Source organism: Styela clava, chromosome 1, assembly GCF_964204865.1.
Source record: "Styela clava chromosome 1, kaStyClav1.hap1.2, whole genome shotgun sequence".
NCBI lineage: Eukaryota > Metazoa > Chordata > Ascidiacea > Stolidobranchia > Styelidae > Styela > Styela clava.
Window position 1 is genome coordinate 380,364 of NC_135250.1, and position 22,832 is coordinate 403,195.

The following is a 22,832-nucleotide window of genomic DNA, read 5'->3' on the forward strand; positions in this document are numbered from 1 at the left end:
GTTCGATTTAGAAATTGTTCCCCATTTAGTAATCTCGTAAACGTATCAAGCGTGATGCAACTCAAAGTTTCACATTAAATGTCATTTGTAAATTTTTTTCTTCAAGTAAGACGACTAAGTTGAATTCACAAGTTGTCGCAGTCTTCCCGCGTTGCTTAAAAACTAAAATTTCGACTTCTGAACTGTGTGAAATAATGTAGATTCATTGGCCGTTGGTTCAGTTTTTATTTTTCTAAATTATGCCCGCAAAGACCCGCAACCCTTGATTTTTACCCGCAAGTGATAACAGGTTGCCGACCCTGGCCTAATCATATGACATATAATATGGCCTCTCGCCCGGGATCCTGTCCATGTCAGGTACTGGACTAGTTAGCCAGTTATTTGTTTCAGATGCATGGACCGGTTGGTTTCCCATAAGGAAGCGGAAGTTACAAACATAAACTTCAGAATCGCTCAAATATATAAAGAGCACTGCTAGCACTGAATTTCATTTATTTACAAAATTCATAACAAGCACAAAAAAAGATTAATGTAGTGGCATGAGTCATATCTGAAATAAAAGCAATTATTGGAGTGAATATCTGGAACATATTCACAAACTTATTTCAGCTCTTTGTATTTGACAAAATTAAATGGCAGTGTCAGGAGTTCATATCCGGAAGTAAATTAAAACTGTCAAAGTCGATATCCGAAATATATTCACAAAACGTGTTTGGACTGTAATTAACAAATTTCAAATGTAGTGCCAGGAGTTCATATCCGGAGTCAATTTCCGAATTCATGAGATGCTTGTAGTCTTGTCTCCCTTAGAACCCCACTTTGCCAGGACCTCCACAGCCTCGCTTCATTCGACAAATACGGCACCTGATGTATCTTCTTTTTCGCGCTGAGAGTAAATGGGATGGATGTTTATTATCTGAGGAAATAAAAACCCTTAAAAGGGGCACTCAGTGTCGACATCTTTCTGTGACATACATAGCAATTTTTCGTGACTTTGAAAAGCTTTTTAATCGCACAAAACTATTGAAACCCCACGTTTCCTGGCCCCCGGCTGGATCCGCTAGCTGTTACGGTTCAACTTGGCAATTAGAACTTTGGACCGCTTCAAAAAATTGCTGTTTTAACCCCTGCCCCCCTTCCCCCCAGCCTGGCGACCAGTATGTTCCCCAGTTTTTTATTTTAGAGGGGGGGTGTTTTCAAATTCAGGAGGTGATATTATTATTAGTGATGAAACTATTTGTGACTTGTAAAAATGTGTTATGTATTTGACTGATCATTTGCACCGACATATGAGCCACTTTCAGAATATTCAAATACAATTTTATTTACGTTAAGAATTAAAGTCTGGTGTCACACATGAAATTTAGGACGGGGGTTGAAATTTAGAAGAAAGGGAAATCACTGCTGACGACGGTTACGCCATGCCTGCTAATGAGCATGAAACGTCTTTAGCTTAATCTAGCGATTATATCAGTATAAGAGATCGATGCACAAATATATGGACTTGAAATGGTATCGATATGTAATCTGCTACAGTAGCCTACCAATAAAATAAGTTACCTCTGCGATTGAGTGCCCTGAAGCTATAGTGCCTCGTCGAACAGGATATTATTGGCTTTCCAACTCTATTGGTAGCGCATAACGGGCTGCAGTTGATTCCCTTCGAGTTTCCTCTCCCCAAACCCGGTTCATAAGGATCGACTCCGTCCACATCCACGTAATAGTCTATGATTTCTTCATCAGAGTACGGGCAGGAATCCTCGGCCTGTGAATTAAAAAAGAATATTTTAACGATATATGCAAGAAAAATTATATTATTGGACACGTAGTGGACATAGTGGTCGTTTTGTTCTTATGTTGTTGTTGTTGTTCTTTGACACGTTTTGAAGAAATCGCTTTTCTCTTTGATTACTGGACCAATTGCTTTGAAATTTTCAGTGGTTAAAGATGGAAATTTTTTTCCAGAAGGCTATTACTTTTATTTTTTGCTATGACGTCATCAAAATTTCGTGACACTACGTGTCCGCATATTTGAGCATAGCCCTCTTGACTCATTCATTGTTTAAGTTTTAACAAAGCAAGGTCCTAATTAGAATTGTCGAGTCATATCTACGGCTAGGCATTTCAAATCGAATCGTAAATTATTAGAATCGATTCAGGCAAAAATTTCGAATCGCCGCCATCTTGTTTACTACATCTGGACGTCAAATGTCGAGGTGAATTTCTCAATTTTTTTTATTGAATCCATATTTTTATAATGCAATTCTGACACGTGACTCTTCTTTCTAGTTAATCATTGATGGAACATGTTTCTTATTTTATGTGAACGCTCAGTAAACTGTCAGAGTGACGGATTCTATTTTTCAGTAATTTATCACTTGTTTCTCATTATGTGTGACAACTCAGCGAACCATCACAATAAAAAGTCACACACGATTGAATATCTTCCAAGTATTCGAGATTCGATTCAAAAAAAATATTCTATTCGTTTCTAAAATCATCAGATATACGTGAATGCCCAGCCATAATCAGAGCTGGATTAACCATTAAACAAAAAAGCACGTGCTTAGAGAACAAAACGAAAAGAGGCAGGCACCACAGAAATTTGCAATATTCGAATAATTTTCGCTTGTGCCTCAGTGTTTACTGAAAGAATTCGAGTTGGTCAGACGACTCAAGCCTCAATATTAGCTTGTTAAAATATTTTTTGCTTATTTTTCGTTCCTAAGTATCATCTTAAACTCATATATATGTTTGTAGGCATGAGAGCTATTCCAAATATTATCATGTAAATGAATCATAACTTGGCCTAACATCAGTAATGAATGCTGAAACTGCTTATCCAATCTCAGATAACACTAGTTTCATTTCTATTATTATATTTTTGTATATACGGAAACAAAGTCTTAAGCGCCAAGTGCCCTTGCAGCGGCGCTCCAGAAGTATGTGTAACCTTAATCTGGTACACATACTATGGGAGTGCCCTGTGAAGACCACGATGCTCCCTCCCTCTCCCCTTACCTCAAATTCGTCGGAATCAAAGGAGCATTGGTCTTCTATGACAGATTCCATTGGTTGACATTGTACATTGCCTTCCCAGTGCCCGTCCTGACAAGTTAAGGTTCGACTGAAATATAAATCACATTGGTTATCAACCGTTTCGCTTCGAACAAGGTTCGGATCTTTTGTAAAAAGCCACCGTCTCTAATACGAACAAGATGAGATTTTAGATAAACACCCAGCAAAGTATTAAAACGAGAATATCGGTCAGAGACCGAAGACCTATCGATCGAAAGCTAGGATAGGAATAGGTTAGGATTCCCAAAACAGCGCTCTTACTCCATAGTGACACTTTGTGTCCCATCACTAATTAATTAATAACTCGCTAATTATACGACATAATTCGCCCAAAATCAATAGGTTTCTGGTCTGGTGATAAGTATTAACAAATTGGTAACTATCCGTTTGGGGTTTGAAATGATCTAAAAAATTGGATTTCCAGCGCAATCTGCATTCTTAACCCCAAACTGGATATTCACCAATTTGTTATTTCAAAACGTAGCTTGGTGTATATCTAAAATAGGATAGGATAGGATTTACATATTTATCCCGGGGAAGAGGAAAGCCGATATGACGGCTTAATCATATGGCGAACCACGGCCTCTCGTCCGGTTACCAGTCCAGGTTGGGTATGGGATTAGTTAGTTATTTGTTTTCAGAAGCATGGACTGAATGGTGGAGGAAGCCGTAATCGAACAGCGGTCATGTGAACCACCCTACGGCGGCGAGGAGTCCAGCAATCATCTCGCTTATAATCATCCCCGCATGGGAATCGAACCAACGAAGGGTAATCAGAAATGCGGTGGCGAGCGTATTCCTAACGCTTGGCACGATGCGCCACACATCATTTTCGTATTATAAACGTTGGTGTGGGCTGGCCGGGTACAAAAGATCCCGAGGCTCCCCGCAAGGAAAGTCGGAATTAACTCATCCATTCCCGATTTCAGCATTCAGTTTTCGAACAACTCGGGGAGGGAATCGAAGGTCAAATTAGAACAGGAGACATCAAAACGAGGGAGAGAAAGAAAAAGAGAGAGGAGCAAGCGAAAGACGGAGAAAGAAGAGAGAAAAATAGTTTGAGAGAGAGAGAATGAAACTGGTTGTGGACGATGGAACGAAGCGCAGATAAGATTGGACCACTTCACCTGTTGGAATGGTGGTTGTTCGTGGAATTTCGATATTGATGTTGGAGGCATTGGAACGGATACGGTGATTTTAGGTTGAACTAATCGAAAACGACAAAAGAACCCGATTCCCCAATCCATGACTTGTGCATGGACTGCTATGGAACATCCAATCCATATACCAAGCTTGTTTTTTTAGTAACAATTTTTTGTCACTGTTGTTTTTGCAATGAAATTGAACTAGGCCTACAGCATCACTGTTTTACGTCAGGGAGTATTTTTTGTTCCATGTTTTTGTAGGAAAAGCAGTGTTGTGTTACACATACACGTCTCACATTTCAATTTAAAAGGTAGAAGTTTATTGCGTTCAATTATTTACTTCAATTTGCTGTTTTTGTTCAATTGCTTTTCAAAGTACTGCCCGATTGTAAATCGCGTTTTTCTGAGTTTATTTTATTCTTTTTTGGTGGGCGGGCACGTACATTGTACGTTTTTTAACTTTTAAGTTATGCCCGTCTCCCAGGTAAATCTGCATTTTGTTTTGTCTGTTTACTTTTTGTATTGTTTATGTCAGAGAACCAAAATAAATGATTGATTGAATAACGAGAATCAAAGTAGGGCAAAAATCTCACCTGTATTGCTGGTAGAGACCGTTGGAGCACTGAAGCGTAACTTCGCATTGTGACGCAACAGGACTTAATTCGTCAGATCCACAATCAATGCTCAACGCGTCTTCGTATAATTCTTCAGCGTCGCTTTTCAGGCAAGTTGTCACCCCGTCGTCGACGTAACCTATCAAATACAATCACATGCATCTGAAACAAATAACTGGCTAACTAATCAAATATCCGACATCAACTGGTAATCGAACGAGAGACTGTGGTCCGCCAATATGATTAAATCGTCTTATCAACTTCCCCCCCCCCCCCTCCCCCCCGCTACAGATGATCTTGGCGAATTATTATTGTAAGAAGAACGCTTTTTCTTCGGTACTCTATGTATGTGAATCAGGATGGCGGACACCGGAACGAAGTATGTGTAACAGGTTAGGGTTAGGCTATAATTTTAGGTACAAATACTACGGGAGTCACTTGGCTAGTCCCCGAACTCGTAATAGAACTAAAATAATGAAAACTGGAATAAAATTATGTCCTAACCCTAACCTGTTACACATACTACGTTCCGGTGTCCGCCACCTTGGCTCGCATACTTCGGGAGCACCTTTTTCTTCAACTAATGGACCAATCGTGTAATAATACGTTCGTATTATTTATTTATTCAAATTAAGATACAATCAGTTCAACACATTCCCACAGTAACAGTTTAACAGTAAGGCACACTGACTAAGAGAAAGATAGAATCAAGAACTCAACAGCTTTTATATGTCTATATGGTGTGATTGGTCGAAACATGATACGTCACACACACGTGATTCACAATAAAGCCAATCAAAAAGTTGTCTACTGGACATGACCAATCGATTTTGAATTTTCTGTTTTTGAAGATGTCGGAGTCATTTTTATTTCAAATCCGGATCCGGAATCACAATTTGTATCAACTTACTTGTATACTTGACACTGACTTCTCCTCGGCCGCTCAGGGTGATGAATAACTTTCTCGTCACCGTTTCCATTCTCATTGGCAAGTCTGTTCGTTGTAATCCGCCGTATCTGAAAGAAAAAATACAATTCGGTGATATATGTATGTTGATTTGCCTCAAAAACGTAACAGTATCTGCATAATAATTGAACAGTATAATAGAGATGGGATACACGTTCAAGAGCTCACTGGACTAAGACACGGATGTGCGACATGCGCCTCTATCAAGTGTAACTGCAGTTTATGGCTGCTGCGTTATGGTAGGACAACAGCATGAAATATACAAATGAAACTCTGGTACAGTACACAAGAGTAACAAAGAGGTATACTGCAGAACGACGATGTGTACAATAGCTAGCCAGTTTATGGCATGTTGTTACAACCGCCATACTCGGCTGATAACGTGTAGGAAGGGGAATCGAATAGTCAATTCTTCGAATGGGTTCAGACAAAAACTTGGAATGGCCGCCATCTTGTTTCGAGGCAAATTCCTCATTTTTTTGTGATACCAAATTTTTAAAATGCGATTCTGAAATGCGACTGTTTTCTTTCTGTTGAGTTATTGATGAAACATGTTTCTTATGGTGTGTGAACACTCAGCGAACTGTCTTGGTGATAGATTCTATGATTTTAGTAAATTACGTGTATGAAGGATGCATTACAATAAAAAAACCATGCAATTACGTCGTTTTACTTTTGAATTCAAATATTTTCCAAGTATTCGGGATTCGATTCGAAAATAATATACGATTCGGTTCTGAAATCATCGGGTATTCAAAAAGGCGCTCCAGAAGTATGTGAACCAAGATGGCGGACACCAGAACGTAGTATGTGTACCAGGTTAAGGTTAGGCCATATTTTCAGGTACAAATCGGTTTTGGGCCTAGCATTGCCCCCCCCCCCCTCCAACCACCACCTTCGGGCCCCGATTAAAAATCGCTGAATTAATCAATAGTCGCTTACTACTTAACAGTGGAACTTGCACAATGCCTTGTTTGGAGTGAAAAGGTGTAAATAATATATGAAAATAAAAAATCTTCTACATTACCTCGATGATCTGTAAGCTTGAGATCCGTACATCTTGTATTCATACGCATCTCCATATTGACCGTCTTGCAGCTGAAAAATAAATATTACTACGTCACTATTAATTGGGGTGAAGCGGGACTGACAACCTTTCCTTGCGTAATTGGATCTGTAAGCGTATAATGCAAGGATGTTGCAGCAGGAATTAGGCATGAATGAGCGTCATATTAAAATACAACCTTCAAGTAAGATCCTCTTTCAAGGCGCAACTTTTCCACTTGTACCATGATTTGTCTTCCCTTCTCGACCATAATTCTCGATCTATTGTAGGATTGCGAAGTAACGGTGAATTCACCTGATGGTTCCCGGTGGACTAAAACACAGAAAAAGATTTTATTAAATTCGGTTCGGTTGCTGGATTAACGGATTCGGACTCTATGTTATATCGATGATAATTGATATCGTAATTTGTAACGCTGTTATGACTGTTTTTATGGGAATTTTCGCAAAGCGCGGGCACTTACTCAGTGGTAAGAACACTCATCTCTGAGCAAAGTTACGGGCACTCACTCAGAAGTAGAGGGGACTCATCTCTGAGCAAATTAGATGCGACTACTGAAAAGCCAAGAGATACTAAAACTTTTTGAAATATCATAGTGCAGTGTTCGCCAGAAAATGCCAGATTGACGCTAACCCAGTGTTTCTCAACTTTTTTTATCGTGGCCTATTTTCGTCGCCCAAATATTCTTGTGGCCTGTTAACTTTTCATTGCAAGCGAAAATCTACAAGAAAAATCAAAATATTCCTGCGAAAATGAATACTTTCCCTCAAGTAATTAGAATGAAAATTACCACTCAATAGCAGAAAACAAAATCTTCAATAATTGGTACTACAATCAAAATTAAGGAAAGTAATACAAATAAAACTAGCAATTTTTTTAATAGTTCTGTGGCCTTTCCGTAGCCCAGCAGTGGACCATGCATGGCCCACTGGTTGAGAACCAGTCCGCTAGACGCTAGAAGTAGTTCAAGTCAATACGGTCAGGAAAACACCGATGAGGCAGTGAATTCAAATTACGCTTAAATACTATCAATTTTACTGAATGTTTTCAACAATTTCTATACTCACTCGTATCTTGGCAGTTGGCGACTCCAAGTATAATAAACAAACCAAGAATGGCCCAGATCTCCATCTTATAAACTAAAAGTATGAAAATAATTATTCCTGGATAAAATACTAACATAAAATAATAAAGACAGGTTAAAGATAGGTTTGGATTATTTGGATAACGGTAAACCAAAATATTTTTTGTTATTCGATAACCGGTTATAATGCTATCGGATTTATTATCCAAAAAACGGTTAACAGGGAGTTTTTTTTGTCCGATAGCCGGGTATAATTCTGTTGGTTGTATTATCCGAATAACGGTAAACCGAAAGTTTTTGCTTTTCGATATCCAAATATAATTCTGTTCGTTCGCTGTACCGGATGGAAAGGCAACGGTTAACCATGCATGCGCGCTTATTAGTAAATTTTAAATTAGTAAATGTCTTTTTTAAACTTTCTGTAAAATACTAAAGGAAACCAGGCCCTGAGTATGCCTTACTTATTTATATGCTTTTTGCCAAACAGCAATTTTACACCTCATTTTTAGGATTAATCTCCTTGTCATTCTGTAGGTTGATGATAAATGCAAACAATACCTAAATTTTACTACTTATCCATACTATGTTTCCTGAAGAAATGAAAGCTCTCTGAAAAGCAAATCAAAATTAAGACATCCTGTGTATGTCTAGTTTATACAAATCAGAATATAAAAGACAAATAAACTATTGCGCATAGTTTGCTAGATCAGCGCTCTACCAAATAGGTTAAAATCACTGTTCTTTAATATATTCTAAACTAAATGACCTGGATTCTGTTTGCCTGGGTCACTCTGAAAATCATTTCTAGAAATCTCAAAACATTCTAAAAACAACTTTCGAGTTTGCAAACACGATTCTTGTAGTCAATGTCGTCGTTTGTGACCTAACAAGGACGGGATGCATGTTCAGATATTTCCAGAACACTGTTAAAATTCAAGTAAAATAACTCGTATTTAACAATGTGTGAGATTGTATTTTAGTGATACACGCATTAGACCTAACTATATAGTAACACATGCATAACTAGTAAAAACCAAGCGATACAGTTTTGCAACGTTCTGAAAGTCTAATGAATACAAAGTAAAGGTTCCAGTGTGCATACAACTACATTTATTTTATTTATGACAGTGGTTATCAAACGGTGGGGCGGGCCACACACAATCGCGAAGACAATTTTTTGAGAGGCGTGAAGCTGAATAAAGTTGAAAATATTTGTTAGAATTGATCTTGCCGCCTTATTCTGGATATTTATATTTTTTATTTTGGATATTTACGTTTCATCCACGTATTTTCAACGTTTTTTTTTTTTTCAATAAAACATACTATCACCTTACTATCTGTTATTTGTAGTTTATTATTAGCAGGTTATTTTTTAGGTGGGGTGCGAGGCTTGGCAAATTCTAAAAAGGGGTGGGGCTTAAAATGTTTGAGAGCCACTGATCTACGAGATCTGCCTAAAACAAGTTACAGCTTCCATTAAGTTTAACATCCGAAACGAATAATTATTTTCATACTCAACGTGAACTTGTAACCGGACGAGATTGTTCGTCGTATGACCAAGCCGTCTTATCGGCTTTCCTTGCCCCAGAATACAAAAATCCTTTCTATAAATCCTACTTGGAAATAGCAAATGATCAACTGCTCTGGCTTTCAATTTTGATTTAAACGTTGCACTGTGTTTTGTTTCCCCGGTAATAACTGAATAACAAACATTTCCCAAAACGTAATTCAAGATAAATTCAACGTGGCAATGAGCTTCGCCGAGCTGCTTTTGATATGTTTTAATGAGTCCGAAATCTATGCGAAGTCATTACTTCTCTTGATTGACTGTGCGAGTCTTGCATAGCTGCCCAAGAAGCCAAACCGCTGTAGCTTCACGTCCCACCGTTTGAGAACCCTGGTCTAGATATCTCATTGATTTTCAAAACAAAAATATTCGAAACTTACACCCATAATAACGTCATTTCAGAACAGATACACGCGAAATCCTCGAATTCCGAACCTTCACTAAATAGCTGCCCAACTGCATCGTAAGGCCGTAAATATCCCCAAAATGAACGCGCAGAAAAAACGCAAACTCGTTTAATTTCAAAACAAAAATATTCGAAACTTACATCCCAAATCAGAACATTCCCTAAACAGCTAGATACACGCGGAATCCCAAATTACGGACCTTCACCAAATAGCTGTCCGACGGCAACGTAAGGGCGTAAATATCCCCAAAATAAACGCGCAAAAAAACGCAAACTCGCTGAATGTCAAAACAAATAAAGTATTCGATCGATTGCTAGTTTGCAATCTTTTGACAAAAAAGCGAAAATTTTTGCTGTAGGTGAAACATTTAAAAGCGATTCATTTACTGCAATTGCTCGTGAACAAGTTTCGAACGAGACACAAAATTTTTGATGTTAAAGAACACGTAAAATAATCTTGAATTTCTAAGTGATTCAAAATGCAATCGGATGAATCTTATTGCGATATCAAATACTTTTTTTCAACCACCTAGTGGCGGTTAACCGTTAAATTTCATCCGGTTAATGGTCAAAGCATTATGTTAAAATTCTCAGCACTACTGATGTGGCTGGCCATTGTCGTACCAGCATGGTACTTTCATGTTTATCCCGAAGGAGGGGAAAATCGATGAGACAGCTTAATGATAGGATTTCTAAATCTACAAGGAGGGGTGATTTAGGCACACATATATTCTAGTGACACTTACATTATTTTTAATCAAAATCTCAAACATTTCCGCAATGACATCGTCAACAGGATGAATTCAACCGACTTCAAACAGTTTTTAAAGTCAATTTGAAAGCCATTGAAACTTGCAAACTATTTTAGGCAACGGCGACCCATTTCCTAGACGTCAACACAGCAATGTTTGGAGACTTCAAAAGTTTAATTCCATTTAATGAAATTCCCCCCGGCCAAATTAACATAAAACTCCTGTTCAAGATCTAGTAAGATAAATTTTTTGACGCTTTCGATTTTCCCAGATATCCAGAGGGAGGAAAAGTTGAGAAGGCGGCTTGTTCATATGACGAACCACGTCCTCTTTTATATTTATAGGACTCGATGGCAAAAGCCGTGACGGATCAGCAGTTAAGTAAACAACCTATACTCGACAGCTGCGGTTCTCAACCTGGGGTTCACGAGAAGATTTCCAGGGGTACTTGCTACAAATATTTTTGGGGGGTACTTGACAGAAAAAAGGTTGAGAACCCCTGGTCTACAGCGACAAGTACTCCAGCAATAAATATCCTTAGTGACGCCGCGTGTCGCATCACTAATTAATTAATAACTCGCTAATTATATGTCATAACTCATCCAAAATCAATAGGCTTCTAGTCAGAGCTATGATGAATGCATATGCAAAATTTGGAGCAGATTCAACCTCACTTTCGTGAGATATAGCGTGCATCTAACAGACAGACAGACAAATACCTTTCAACATACTTACCGATCTTAAGATCGATGAGTAATAACCAACCAGTAACAGAGTAAACATGTTGCTTCCCAATGCTTACTTGTCGAGTAGAACCGTTACAAAAAATAGCAGATTTTCAAAAATTATCATAATATATTAAATACAATCACACAAATTTCATTCAATGAACTTTTAAACAGCCAACAGGGAAAAGCAGCTGAGGGCCAAAATGCCCACTGTATCTTGAGCATAAGAGAATTCAAAAAAAAGTGGTTCAATAATCAAGGACTGTAATCTAAGACATTTCGCGTTTGTTCAACCTTTTTGGTAGAGCAGTGGCCTGATGAAACATTTCAAAGGTTCGAGGAATCCTTATGCAATTGATCATATGTATATTTGTTATCACAAATTTGTCATAAAACACTCGCGAGACACTTATTATATGATTATATTATACCAGCGTATTCGAATAATATATTTAATTTAAACAATATCCATATATCAAAATAGACTGTCGGATTTGAATTGAGATTTAAGAAATCCCTGGATTGTTCTTGTAATCTTTTTATGTTCCATATTACCACAATTATTATATTACCAAGTACTGAGAGAAAATCAATTATCAACAACAGAAATATTTATAAACTAAGGTTTTGAAACATGTCCAGATGTCCTCCACTTTGGCTGTCATTTCAGCAATTTATAATTTTTTTGTTGTGTTTATGAATTTTTGAGGTCTTCTGAGAAATATCCCAATTTTAGTCTCAGCGACATACAGCACAAAATTTAACAACACCACATGAGCATCAACTTCCTTATTTACTTCCTTTAACATTGGCCAATCAGCATGTTGTTAACAATAACAGTGACATGACAAATTAGTAGACTCAAATTTTTGAGCTTGGTTGTGAAATTGCTTCGCTTCGGCTGTCATTTTAGCAATTTATGAATTTTTAGTTGTTTACGACATTTTTGATATAAATATTTCAAAGGTTATTTAGTCTTAGGACGAGTTTTTGTATAGGTGCAGTAATCAAAAAATTGTCCAGGAAATGCTGTGATAGACTTGACTGAAATGAGCTATCGTAATTTTGAATTACAGGCGGTGGAATATATAAATTCAAAACTATGATGAAACATGCAAACCAGTTTGAGTCAACTTGTGAAAATGTGCTCAAAATACCCATCAAAAATTTTGCAATGGTCTTGAAAACATCCAAAACATAAGCTAACAGCACATATTTCTTCTATTTTTGAACAGACAATTGAATCACTTAGGCTAGTTATTTTTCCTCTTGCTACAGCATCTTTACGTGGCTCGCATACGGATTCCATTGGGCCAAGGCATAAAGCAAGGAAAGGTAGTTGGTCTTGCGTAACCTTCAACTGATAATCACATAATTTGTAAGCATATTTCCACTAGTGGATCCGTATGGATATAGAGCAAGGAAGCTGTAGCAATACAGACCGTGGCCATTCTAAGTCAGGGGTGCACAACACGGGGCACGCGTGCCAAATTTGGCACGCGGACGCTCAAACGTGGCACGTGGAAGGTTTTGGAAAAAAAAAATTTTTTATGATATACATTAAAATATCACGTTTATATCAAAATCAGCAGTTTTTCAGGACATTCAACTGTTTCAATAAATAGATATTCGGTAATATGTATTATTATTGGAATTTGTTCGTTTTATGGGAGTTAATTTACAATAACAACGATTGTGCGTGGCACGCAACAAAATTAATTTGAAAAATTTGGCACATGTCCTTATTTGTGTTGTGCACCCCTGTTCTAAGTGATTCGAGAGTCTTATTTTACCGTTATGAGTTGCACTTCGCTATGATAAAATATGCTTTTGGGTCCCAGTGTGAGCATAGTATTTTCATATTGACCCAAAAATAAGGATATGTATGCGTATAATGCAAGGAAGCTGTATCAAGAACAGAGATGACTATTTTAAGTGATTTAAAAGTCTTACGATGCACACTAACACAATATATGTCGGTAGCCTATGGGTTGGACTTCTTCAAATGAGCATAAAACACAGTTCAAAAGTCTGACCTCAAAATATAATTGTGTTTGTGTGTGGCATCTGAATTTTGCCACAAAAGGCCAAATTAACCCTAAAACCAAGAATTATTTTAATCATCTTGATTGATGTTCCATACTAGAGTCCCTAACGACAAAATTCAAGTTTTGATAACAACAAGACAAGCTAACATCACATTATCCGCGACCCATAGCCAAAGGTCATTTTAATTGCGTCCCAGTAGTAACGGCGCCATCCATTGGTAGTAGCTTCGACAGAATTCTCTGGGATTCCAGATTGTTGTAGAGATACTTTAGCGCCATCTACTGTTTGCTCTAAATCCAATGTCACAGTTGAGTAGTGACCAGCCATCCATGACTTCATCCGCCATTTCATAACGAGTTTCTTGTCACGGACTAATTCAGTAAATTCAGCTGAAAAATAAAATGAAATATTGGATCATTTAGTCTGACAAGAGAAAAGCCGACAATGATTCTTATCATTTGACCGGCAACTTGTGCTAGCAGTTCCAAACCTACTTCAGAGAGAAATATGACTCTACCTTCCACATTTTCATCAAACAAAGCACATAGTTTGACAACCACTACTCTATCTTGCCCATACCTACTTGTCCAAAGCCTTATACCAAGAGATTGATCGAAAAGCTTGTTTGCTTGTTTTTGAAGAATGAAAAATTTACTAGTATAATGCTTGTTCAAGCCTCATTCAGAGAGAACCAAACCAGCATAGCGCATGATCGCTACCGGATACATTCAAGTGAAAAATAGATAAAAGCATAACCATAGCGAAACGATATAATTTGTCAATTTGTGATTTTCGAATTCGATGATTGATAAAGAAACATCCCTGTTCTCGCCTGTGTATAAAACGCAGTTTAGATATCCCCATGTTTGTTTAAACTTGCGCTAATTCACTTAGATCTATTATTATGTCTCGATGATTTTTCTCTTACTTTGTCTTTATTACGCCCTGACGAAGTTCTTCTGAATAGAAATTCAAAACTACGCGAATTACATTATTTGTTAACACTGGTCATGCTTTATTTATTCACAGAATCCTACCTTCCACATTCTTATCAAACAAAGTGAGGACTGTCCCAACGTCCACGTCAGACTTCACTTCACTTCTAGACCAGGCCGAGATGCGATCTTTCAGTGTCAGGGTCAGATAGAGTTCGTCCACCGTTGTCATGAAAGTCTCGGACATCGTAAGTTTCTTTGTTGTGATTTTGATACCGGCCTGGAGAGAAAAATAGTGTTTTTTAATAAAGGAGAGGCTAACTCAGAAGTAAAATAGACTCAACTCTGAACATAATTAGGAGTACTCACTCAGAAGAAAAAGAGACTAATCTCTAAGTGAAGTTATGGGCACTCACTCAGAAGTAAAAGAGACTAATCTCTGAGTAAAGTTAGAGGCACTCACTCAGAAGTAAAAGAGACTAATCTCTGAGTAAAGTTACGGGCCCTCACTCAGAAGTAAAATAGACTCATCTCTGAACAAAATTAGGAGTACTCACTCAGAAGTAAAAGAGACTAATCTCTGAGTAAAGTTAGGGGCACTCACTCAGAAGTAAAAGAGACTTATCTCTGAGTAAAGTTAGGGGCACTCACTCAGAAGTAAAATAGACTCATCTCTGAGAAAAGTTACGGGCACTCACTCAGAAGTAAAAGAGACTAATCTCTGAGTGAAGTTATGGGCACTCACTCAGAAGTAAAATAGACTCATCTCTGAGAAAAGTTACGGGCACTCACTCAGAAGTAAAAGAGACTAATGTCTGAGTGAAGTTATGGGCACTCACTCAGAAGTAAAAGAGACTAATCTCTGAGTAAAGTTAGGGGCACTCACTCAGAAGTAAAATAGACTCATCTCTGAGAAAAGTTACGGGCACTCACTCAGAAGTAAAGGAGACTAATCTCTGAGTAAAGTTAGGGGCACTCACTCAGAAGTAAAATAGACTCATCTCTGAGAAAAGTTACGGGCACTCACTCAGAAGTAAAATAGACTCATCTCTGAGAAAAGTTACGGGCACTCACTCAGAAGTAAAATAGACTAATCTCTGAGTGAAGTTATGGGCACTCACTCAGAAGTAAAATAGACTCATCTCTGAGAAAAGTTACGGGCACTCACTCAGAAGTAAATGAGACTAATCTCTGAGTAAAGTTACGGGCCCTCACTCAGAAGTAAAAGAGACTAATCTCTAAGTGAAGTTATGGGCACTCACTCAGAAGTAAAATAGACTCATCTCTGAGAAAAGTTACGGGCAATTACTCAGAAGTAAAATAGACTCAACTGAGCAAAGTTATAGGCACTCACTCAGAAGTAAAAAAGACTTCTTTGAGGAAATTAAGAGCAACTATTGAAATCAAGCTAAAATTTCTCACATTTGTTTTATCCGTTTTCTTGTCGTTCATTGCAAGATTATTCATTTCCTTTTTAATTAAATTCGTACTATTTTTCATCGTTGAAACCGCAGTTTTCGAATCAACTTTTGCATCTTTGGGGGGAAGAATTAGTTGTGTGCCGTAGTTCGTCCGTAGTTGATCAAGATAGGCTTGAAGTTTTTCACGAACCAGTACGACTCCGAATGTTTTCATCAGTGCTGTGATTGTCTGAGATTAAAAGAATGAGAAATTAGTCATATTTCACTAATTGGGGTAATTTAGACCATTGGTCTTTAAACTTTTTCATTGCAACCTACTTGGTACGGCCAATTTGTTTTGCCCCACCAAAAAACTAAAATAAAGTCAGATTAAATAATACAGAAAATTCGTATGCATCCAAAACTGCAGCCAATAAATACTAACTCGCCTACGTTTCATATTTCAATAACAGAACACATATTGCCCATTTGCCCTTTATATCAAACCCGGTCAATTGGATTTAACTTCCCTCAGTACCGATGAACTATAATATTAGTTCCGTCACGCATAATGGCTAGTCTACATTTGGTTTTGTTCTGGCTGGGATAGCCGTACTCCTTTGTTTCAATAAATAAAATTTCACAGCACACTCAAGCGTGTAACATTTCGCTTCATTAAGTCAGGATCTGTTTAAAATGTTTTCTTGTAAATAAGGTATTTTAATAATGTTCCTGAAACTTACTGTGACTCATGTTGAGATCTATAATGACCAATTAGGCACCCCCATTTGAAGAGCCCTGATTCAGACTTAAACACAGACAAGCAGATAAGACTCATCTCTGAACAAAGGGCCACAGTACTATTAAATATTGCTAGTTTCAATTATATCACAATAGGTAATTTTGATTGTAGCAGCAATCAATGATGATGCTGTTTTCTGCTACTGAGAGATGATTTCCATTCTAATTATAAACGTTTAATTAAGTGTCCATTTTTACAGGAATATCTTGATTTTTCCTGTAGTTTTTTCTTAATGTTAGAAGTTTTAGGAGAACAAGGCCCACAAGAATTTTCGGGCAACAAAAATGGGCCACGAAAGAAAAAAGGTTGCGAACTACTGAATTTGAAAGCCACCCCAACTCAGTGTCCTCTCTACTGTAAATGCCTCTCCCACTCCCCATGATCTTCTCTCTTTATTAAATACTCTCGTATTCACTCCCACTCCTCGTGCTCACTTTACTAAATAATCCCACTCCCACTCACCGTGTTCTCTTTATTCTCTTTATTAATCTTGATTTCCACATCAACTTCATCAGGTTCGTATTCTTCCGACATGTTTTCTATGATAAGTTCGCCTTTGTAGACTGTGGCATCATTCTATGAAAACAAGAATAAACCGTGACTGAATGTCATATAAAAGTGTTCCCACTTCCCATAAGAGGAGAAAGAAGAGGGCAATCCTCAAATGATGGCAGCTTTTTACATATTGTTACATATAGTGACTGCTCACACAGAACTTTGTTCAAGTCAAGACAAGTTTATATTTTCCAACCAGTGAAAAAGGTAAGTTTTACACAAAATACGAAGAGAAAAGATAATCACACATTTCAAGTGGGGAAGGGAAGCCGTGAGGAACCAAAGCTGGATATCGAGCAGTGACATCCATGGATCTAATATCTAATTGAAAAGATCAAGAAGTTCAGTTACTGAGAGCGAAAGACATGCAGAAGCATTGTATAAAAAATTCTCACACATAATCGCACAAGGCCAAATGTCATACAGAAGTGTTTCCATCAATTTAAATCACACAGAAAAAATCTGGGTGGAGTATCGAGTCCTTTGGGGGTAAAAGGAAAGTTGAAAACATAAAAGTAATAGCCTTCTTACATTCCCTTCCATTGAAGTACTGAAAATTTGAACTAAACTGGCCACCCAGAATGTAATGACGCTCGTTCCCAAAATAGCAGATATTTGCCAATCAATCTTTGATAGAGGAGGAATGTTAGCTGAATTTCAGAAGACATCCATCGGCAACTTCTGATAAAAAATATTCAAATCAAGTACACGCCCACCTTCACGCCTCCTTTCCATTTAGCTGTGATTTTCCACTCATAGAAACAAATGATTTTGTTTTTTCTGTTGCTAACGGAAGCCTCTCCTTCACAGACTATATTTGATAAGGTACAGGATCCCACACTCTCATCACCGATCAACATGCCGTCAAGAAGTTCTGAATTATTCAAGAAAAAATTAAATTATAAATTTTTAACTGTAGAAATACCAAGATAGAGTTGTCCAAAGAAATTTGAATATCAGAATATTATTCATAATTGGTCACTTCGATATATTCTTGATATTGGGAATAATTTAAAAAAAAATTCCTAACTGGGGCGTGATTCCTGTTCCTAACTGGGGCTCTCTGCTTTATAGAGGAAAATTTCGAAACATGACCTATATTCAGTGCAGCTTCACTAATATTATTCAGTATTATTGTAATCCATATAAACATGCACGTTTGAACGTACTAAAAACCAGAGTGCGAGTTACGTTTAAAACTAGCTGAATGCCTCGAGAGAATGAAAAATTTATGAAAACAGATGTTTTTGCACATAGTGAGGGTGTGATGGCAAGTTTCAACACAGGCGAAGGAAGAAATTTGCTGAAAAAGGTCGCAACCATTGGTTTGGAATACCCTCATTTAAAAAATAGTTTCTGGTAATTCTACTGCAACAACAAGTATTTAGCAAAACAAATCACATGTACACATAGCGTCCAAATAAGTTATATTTATTGCCATATATTTATGACTCACCTTTAAACTTATTCTTTGACCACTGGGTGGCGTCACTTTCTCTCCAATGCCAGTTATTAACGTTATGAGCATCAGCTCTCTCTTCAACTATCCAACGTGGATCGCCTTCCCCCCACTTTGCCATATTTACTTGCGGGAGAAATATGAATTAGGAATAAAAATAAAGTTGATCAATTGACTGCAATGCAAAAGTCCTTCAATAATTTTCAAAGCTTGATCTCAATCAGAGTTGCTGGAAATAATCAATGAAAACCGACGTGATAGGAATTCACAAAGCAGAGTAAAAGATCCTTGTTGATTTTAAGATTTACAACTCGGTTTACGAAGTTTTTATTTACAGTGTGTAATTTATCTGGAAAAAAATATTCATGAATAGATGTTAAAACTATTATAGTTATTGTTGTTGTTGTTGTGGCTGTTAGTCCATAAAAAAGGATGACCCACGAGGGGTTAAAAAATGAAAACTTGTTAACTCGTAGAAGGGTTTCTCATTCTGCCATTACTAGTCTAATAGCATTCGAGAGTTTTAGGAAAAAATTTTGGTCATCTGATGGTCAATGCATGATTGATTCAGATTATTATCAAGACAAGCATGGCACGATCTGACGACCATGCCAGACATCCTTGTTTCAGAGACAAATAAAGTGTTCGTTTTCAGGTTTTATTGAACAATTCTCATAACTGAAATCATCATACAGCCATATCTGCATATGCCACGCAGTAAACGAGAAGGTCCGAGGCTGAGAGAAGCGAAACATCTGTAATCCGCTTTGACCACTTGGAGTCTTTCCAGTTCAAAAAGTCTCATTTCATTATTTATTCTTATTTTTTTTTACCTAAACCTTCTGTCAGTCTGTCTATGTTATTCTTATTTCGGTAAAGTTTTTTCAAGGTTAGGATATCTTAACTATTCTTCTTTCCTTGTTAAAGCGTTCTGTGCCATCGTACCGTAATAACTTCAGGGAGTCAGAACTCAATAACTTCTGAACCTGGATTCAGCGTTTTCCCCTAGCTTCGCTGCGGCTGCCATACCTACGTGTTACAATTCTGCTACGTTAATAAAACTATCCGCTCTCGACTGAACAATAAATAGCGTGACAGCGTTACCGGTATACCGTATCACGTTTAACACCAAAAAACGTTCACAATTTAACAAAACAACGACGTACCGGTACCGATTCTGCTGTGAAACGCGACTTACGAAACATCGAGAACTCCCGGATCAGTTCGAAATGAGCATGCTCGTCTTCGCCATGGGGAAATTACGATGCAAAATGAATATTTGCAAAATAACAAAATGTTGGTCAATCGTCAATTTTGATATAAATCTAACAAATCATACACATTTATCAAAATTTGTTAAATATATATAATGCTATAGCTTGTAACAAGTTTTATGCTGTTTCAACTAAAATAAAACACAATGAAAGTACATTTATGTTTGCATCGTAAATTCACGTTCACAATATAAGACCAGCTGTGAAATGTGAATGAGGAGAAATTTCTGGAACGGCGCCCCTTGTGCAGCGATCGGCAGGAAGTGTAAAACAGTAAAACCGCAAGTTTTCGCGCATGTGCGATGCCGACAAAACTTTGAGGAATTTTTTGCGCCAAAACATCCGACGATATTTGCACATTCGCAAATCATCTGTCTTCTTGTTTATGACTCCCCATGTTGGCGCTTAATCAGTGAAACTTCTTATTATCGTGGATCCTTGTTCATGTTTCTTAAATGTAGAATTCCCATATTTATCTCGAGAGGTAAGTCGACAAAAGTATAAGTATAAGTATAAGTTTATTTCGACTCCATAATCAGCAATAGACGATAAAAAAATAGATAAAAACAAAAGTAAAAGTAACTGATTATAGAATCGGGAAAGCGAACAAAACCTAGAGTAAGGTTTGAAACGTACAGATTTTAGATGGAAAGGTATTGATAAAAGAAGTAGTACGTGTTCGCTCACTCAAAACGGCGTCACTACATGGCAACAGCTTCTCGTTCGGATACCTGTCCATGTCAGGTAGGCTATGTATGTTTATCTGCCTCAAAAATATAACAGTATCTGCATAATATTTAAACAGTAAAACAGAGACGGGAATACATGTTCAAGACCTTACTGGCCTAAGACACAGATGTGCGATATGCACCCCTACTAACAAATATAACAGCAGTTTAGGACTGCTGCGTTATAATAGGACAACAGACATAAAGTAGGCTATACAAATAAAACTCTAGTAAAATACACTAGACAAGGAGATACGACACAACGACGATATGTGTAATATAGAGAGTTAGTTTATGGCACGTCCATGTTCCGGTGTGAGAGGATGAGGCTCGGGTATGGGTCGCTAGAATGGTATGTTTTTAAGTTTTTACAATGAATCTCACAAAACACGTAAAGATTCGTTCGGGATATAAACTTGCCAGAAACCAACGTTAGATGGGACAACGACACAAGAACAATAATTTTAAAAGGAAAATGTAAAAATCTTTTGTTTAGGCTTGAGTTTGTTAATCACTGTTTGAACTGGACAAAAGAAACATACAATAGAGAGTCTAGCATAAAATACGGGCCAAAATTGTACGAAATACGAATACGAAAATTGTTTTCCGATCAGATGGTGTCAGATTTAGGCACACAGATGTTCCATGTCATACGCGTTTATTGTAAAACGGTTGACTGTAAATAAAATGAAATAATCAATAAACACAAGATGACAATAATCACAAGATGAGGGCGGAAAGAAAGTGCATAACCAGAAGTTAATAGAAAATAAACTTACATATGATAACGCTCCAAAGGCCTAAATCGACAAGAAACTGACAGGAAACGTGAACGATAACGTTATTGGCATAAAAATAGCAACTAAATTTAGAAAGCAGTTAATAAGAATGAAATATAAAATACATGAACAATTACAGCAATAAATGACGACGATGGTCATATGGGGCCCCGGTTACGATACCTTCACCACAGGTCTACCTAACGAGACCAAAAGCCACCCACACGCTAAGTCAATAAAGCGGATAATGCGAAACCACACCACTAACATCATAACAAGATTAAACAAGAACGTCCTACGACGCGTAAAGTCGAGATGCAAGAGCCACGCGTGACACGTCAGATGCAGTAAAGCCCGCGAAACTCGCGTCAAAACAGAAAAGCAATTATCGATAAAAATTAGCAGGTCGAACACAAAGAAGAACAGCGTTCAAAATATTATCAACTGAAAAGAAACTTCTATCGCCGACACAGCCGCCCCCAATAACCCTCCAAGGGGTTATTCATTTTCCAGGAGGCATAGTTTCGTCACCAGTCTGGTTATTTCCACACCTGCTGTTTTGACGGTAGTTACACACACACGGTTAAAAGTAACTCTTCCTAGTAACCAACGTCTTCTTGGCACGTCGTCATCTACAGCAATTACGATATCATCATCAATAAATTCCTCTTTTTTCCACTTTGTTCGAGTCATCAGCATTGGTACATACGTTCGTCGCCAGCGCTTCCAAAAGCGATTCGAAATTGCTTCGGTTTGTCTCCATCTTCTCTGATGCGCTGTTGATCCAAAGGTGTATTTAGGCGTGAGGGGAGCTGGATCACGTACGTTGTCGCTAATAGAAAAGGACGACTGTTTATAATATCGGGCGCGGCTAATAAAGCACTTTGCAGCTCTAATTTGGAAACGGACATAAATTTCATCGGAGAAACAATTGATTTGGCCATCGACAAACTATAATTCACACACTGACATTTCTTGGCACGCAAGTGAGCCACTGCGACGTAAGCTTGTTCAGACGCATCGCAAATCTCATAAATAGCGGTGTTCGAGGCGCCTAAATATTGTCTAGGCACATGGAAATTAGTCAATTGTTTTAATGATTCGGTCCACTCTTCCCGAGCATTCTTCCTGAGGTTATCTTTGTAAACAATGTAGAAATTGTCGTCATTAGTGTTCCAATGAAGTCCCAGCGCCTTATAACTGGGCACATAATCAAAATTTGATTCAACGTCAGGATTACGACAATCCCCTGTGTTAAATTTCGACAATAATGTTTTGAAATTTGAAAGCCATTTTTTCAATCGAAAACTCCTGCTTGCTAATATATTAGAATTTTCTTGAGCGTCGGAAAAAGCGGAGTCACCATTACATTCTGATGAAAGCAAATCGTCTACGTAGCAATCCCTAAAAACCGTTTCTACTGCTTCCATTGAAAATTGCCCGG

General features: G+C 37.6%; 2 protein-coding genes across 2 annotated transcripts; both read right to left on the minus strand.

Annotated features, from left to right (window-relative positions):
- Nucleotides 1-475: 475 nt before the first annotated feature.
- Nucleotides 476-8,044, minus strand: LOC120348535 (uncharacterized). Its single transcript, XM_039418689.2, has 8 exons — nucleotides 7,938-8,044; nucleotides 7,049-7,182; nucleotides 6,832-6,902; nucleotides 5,748-5,854; nucleotides 4,817-4,976; nucleotides 3,022-3,127; nucleotides 1,561-1,765; nucleotides 476-886 (listed from the first exon to the last, which is right to left on the minus strand). The coding sequence occupies exons 1-8, from the start codon at nucleotides 7,999-8,001 to the stop codon at nucleotides 807-809; spliced, it is 927 nt and encodes a 308-aa protein (XP_039274623.2). The 5' UTR covers nucleotides 8,002-8,044; the 3' UTR covers nucleotides 476-806.
- Nucleotides 8,045-11,812: 3,768 nt separating this feature from the next.
- On the minus strand, nucleotides 11,813-18,973 carry LOC120348533 (activator of 90 kDa heat shock protein ATPase homolog 1-like). Its single transcript, XM_078115752.1, has 6 exons — nucleotides 18,605-18,973; nucleotides 17,865-18,022; nucleotides 17,056-17,169; nucleotides 15,814-16,041; nucleotides 14,494-14,671; nucleotides 11,813-13,845 (listed from the first exon to the last, which is right to left on the minus strand). Exons 1-6 carry the CDS (start codon nucleotides 18,726-18,728, stop codon nucleotides 13,604-13,606), a joined length of 1,044 nt encoding a protein of 347 aa, XP_077971878.1. The 5' UTR covers nucleotides 18,729-18,973; the 3' UTR covers nucleotides 11,813-13,603.
- Nucleotides 18,974-22,832: the final 3,859 nt, after the last annotated feature.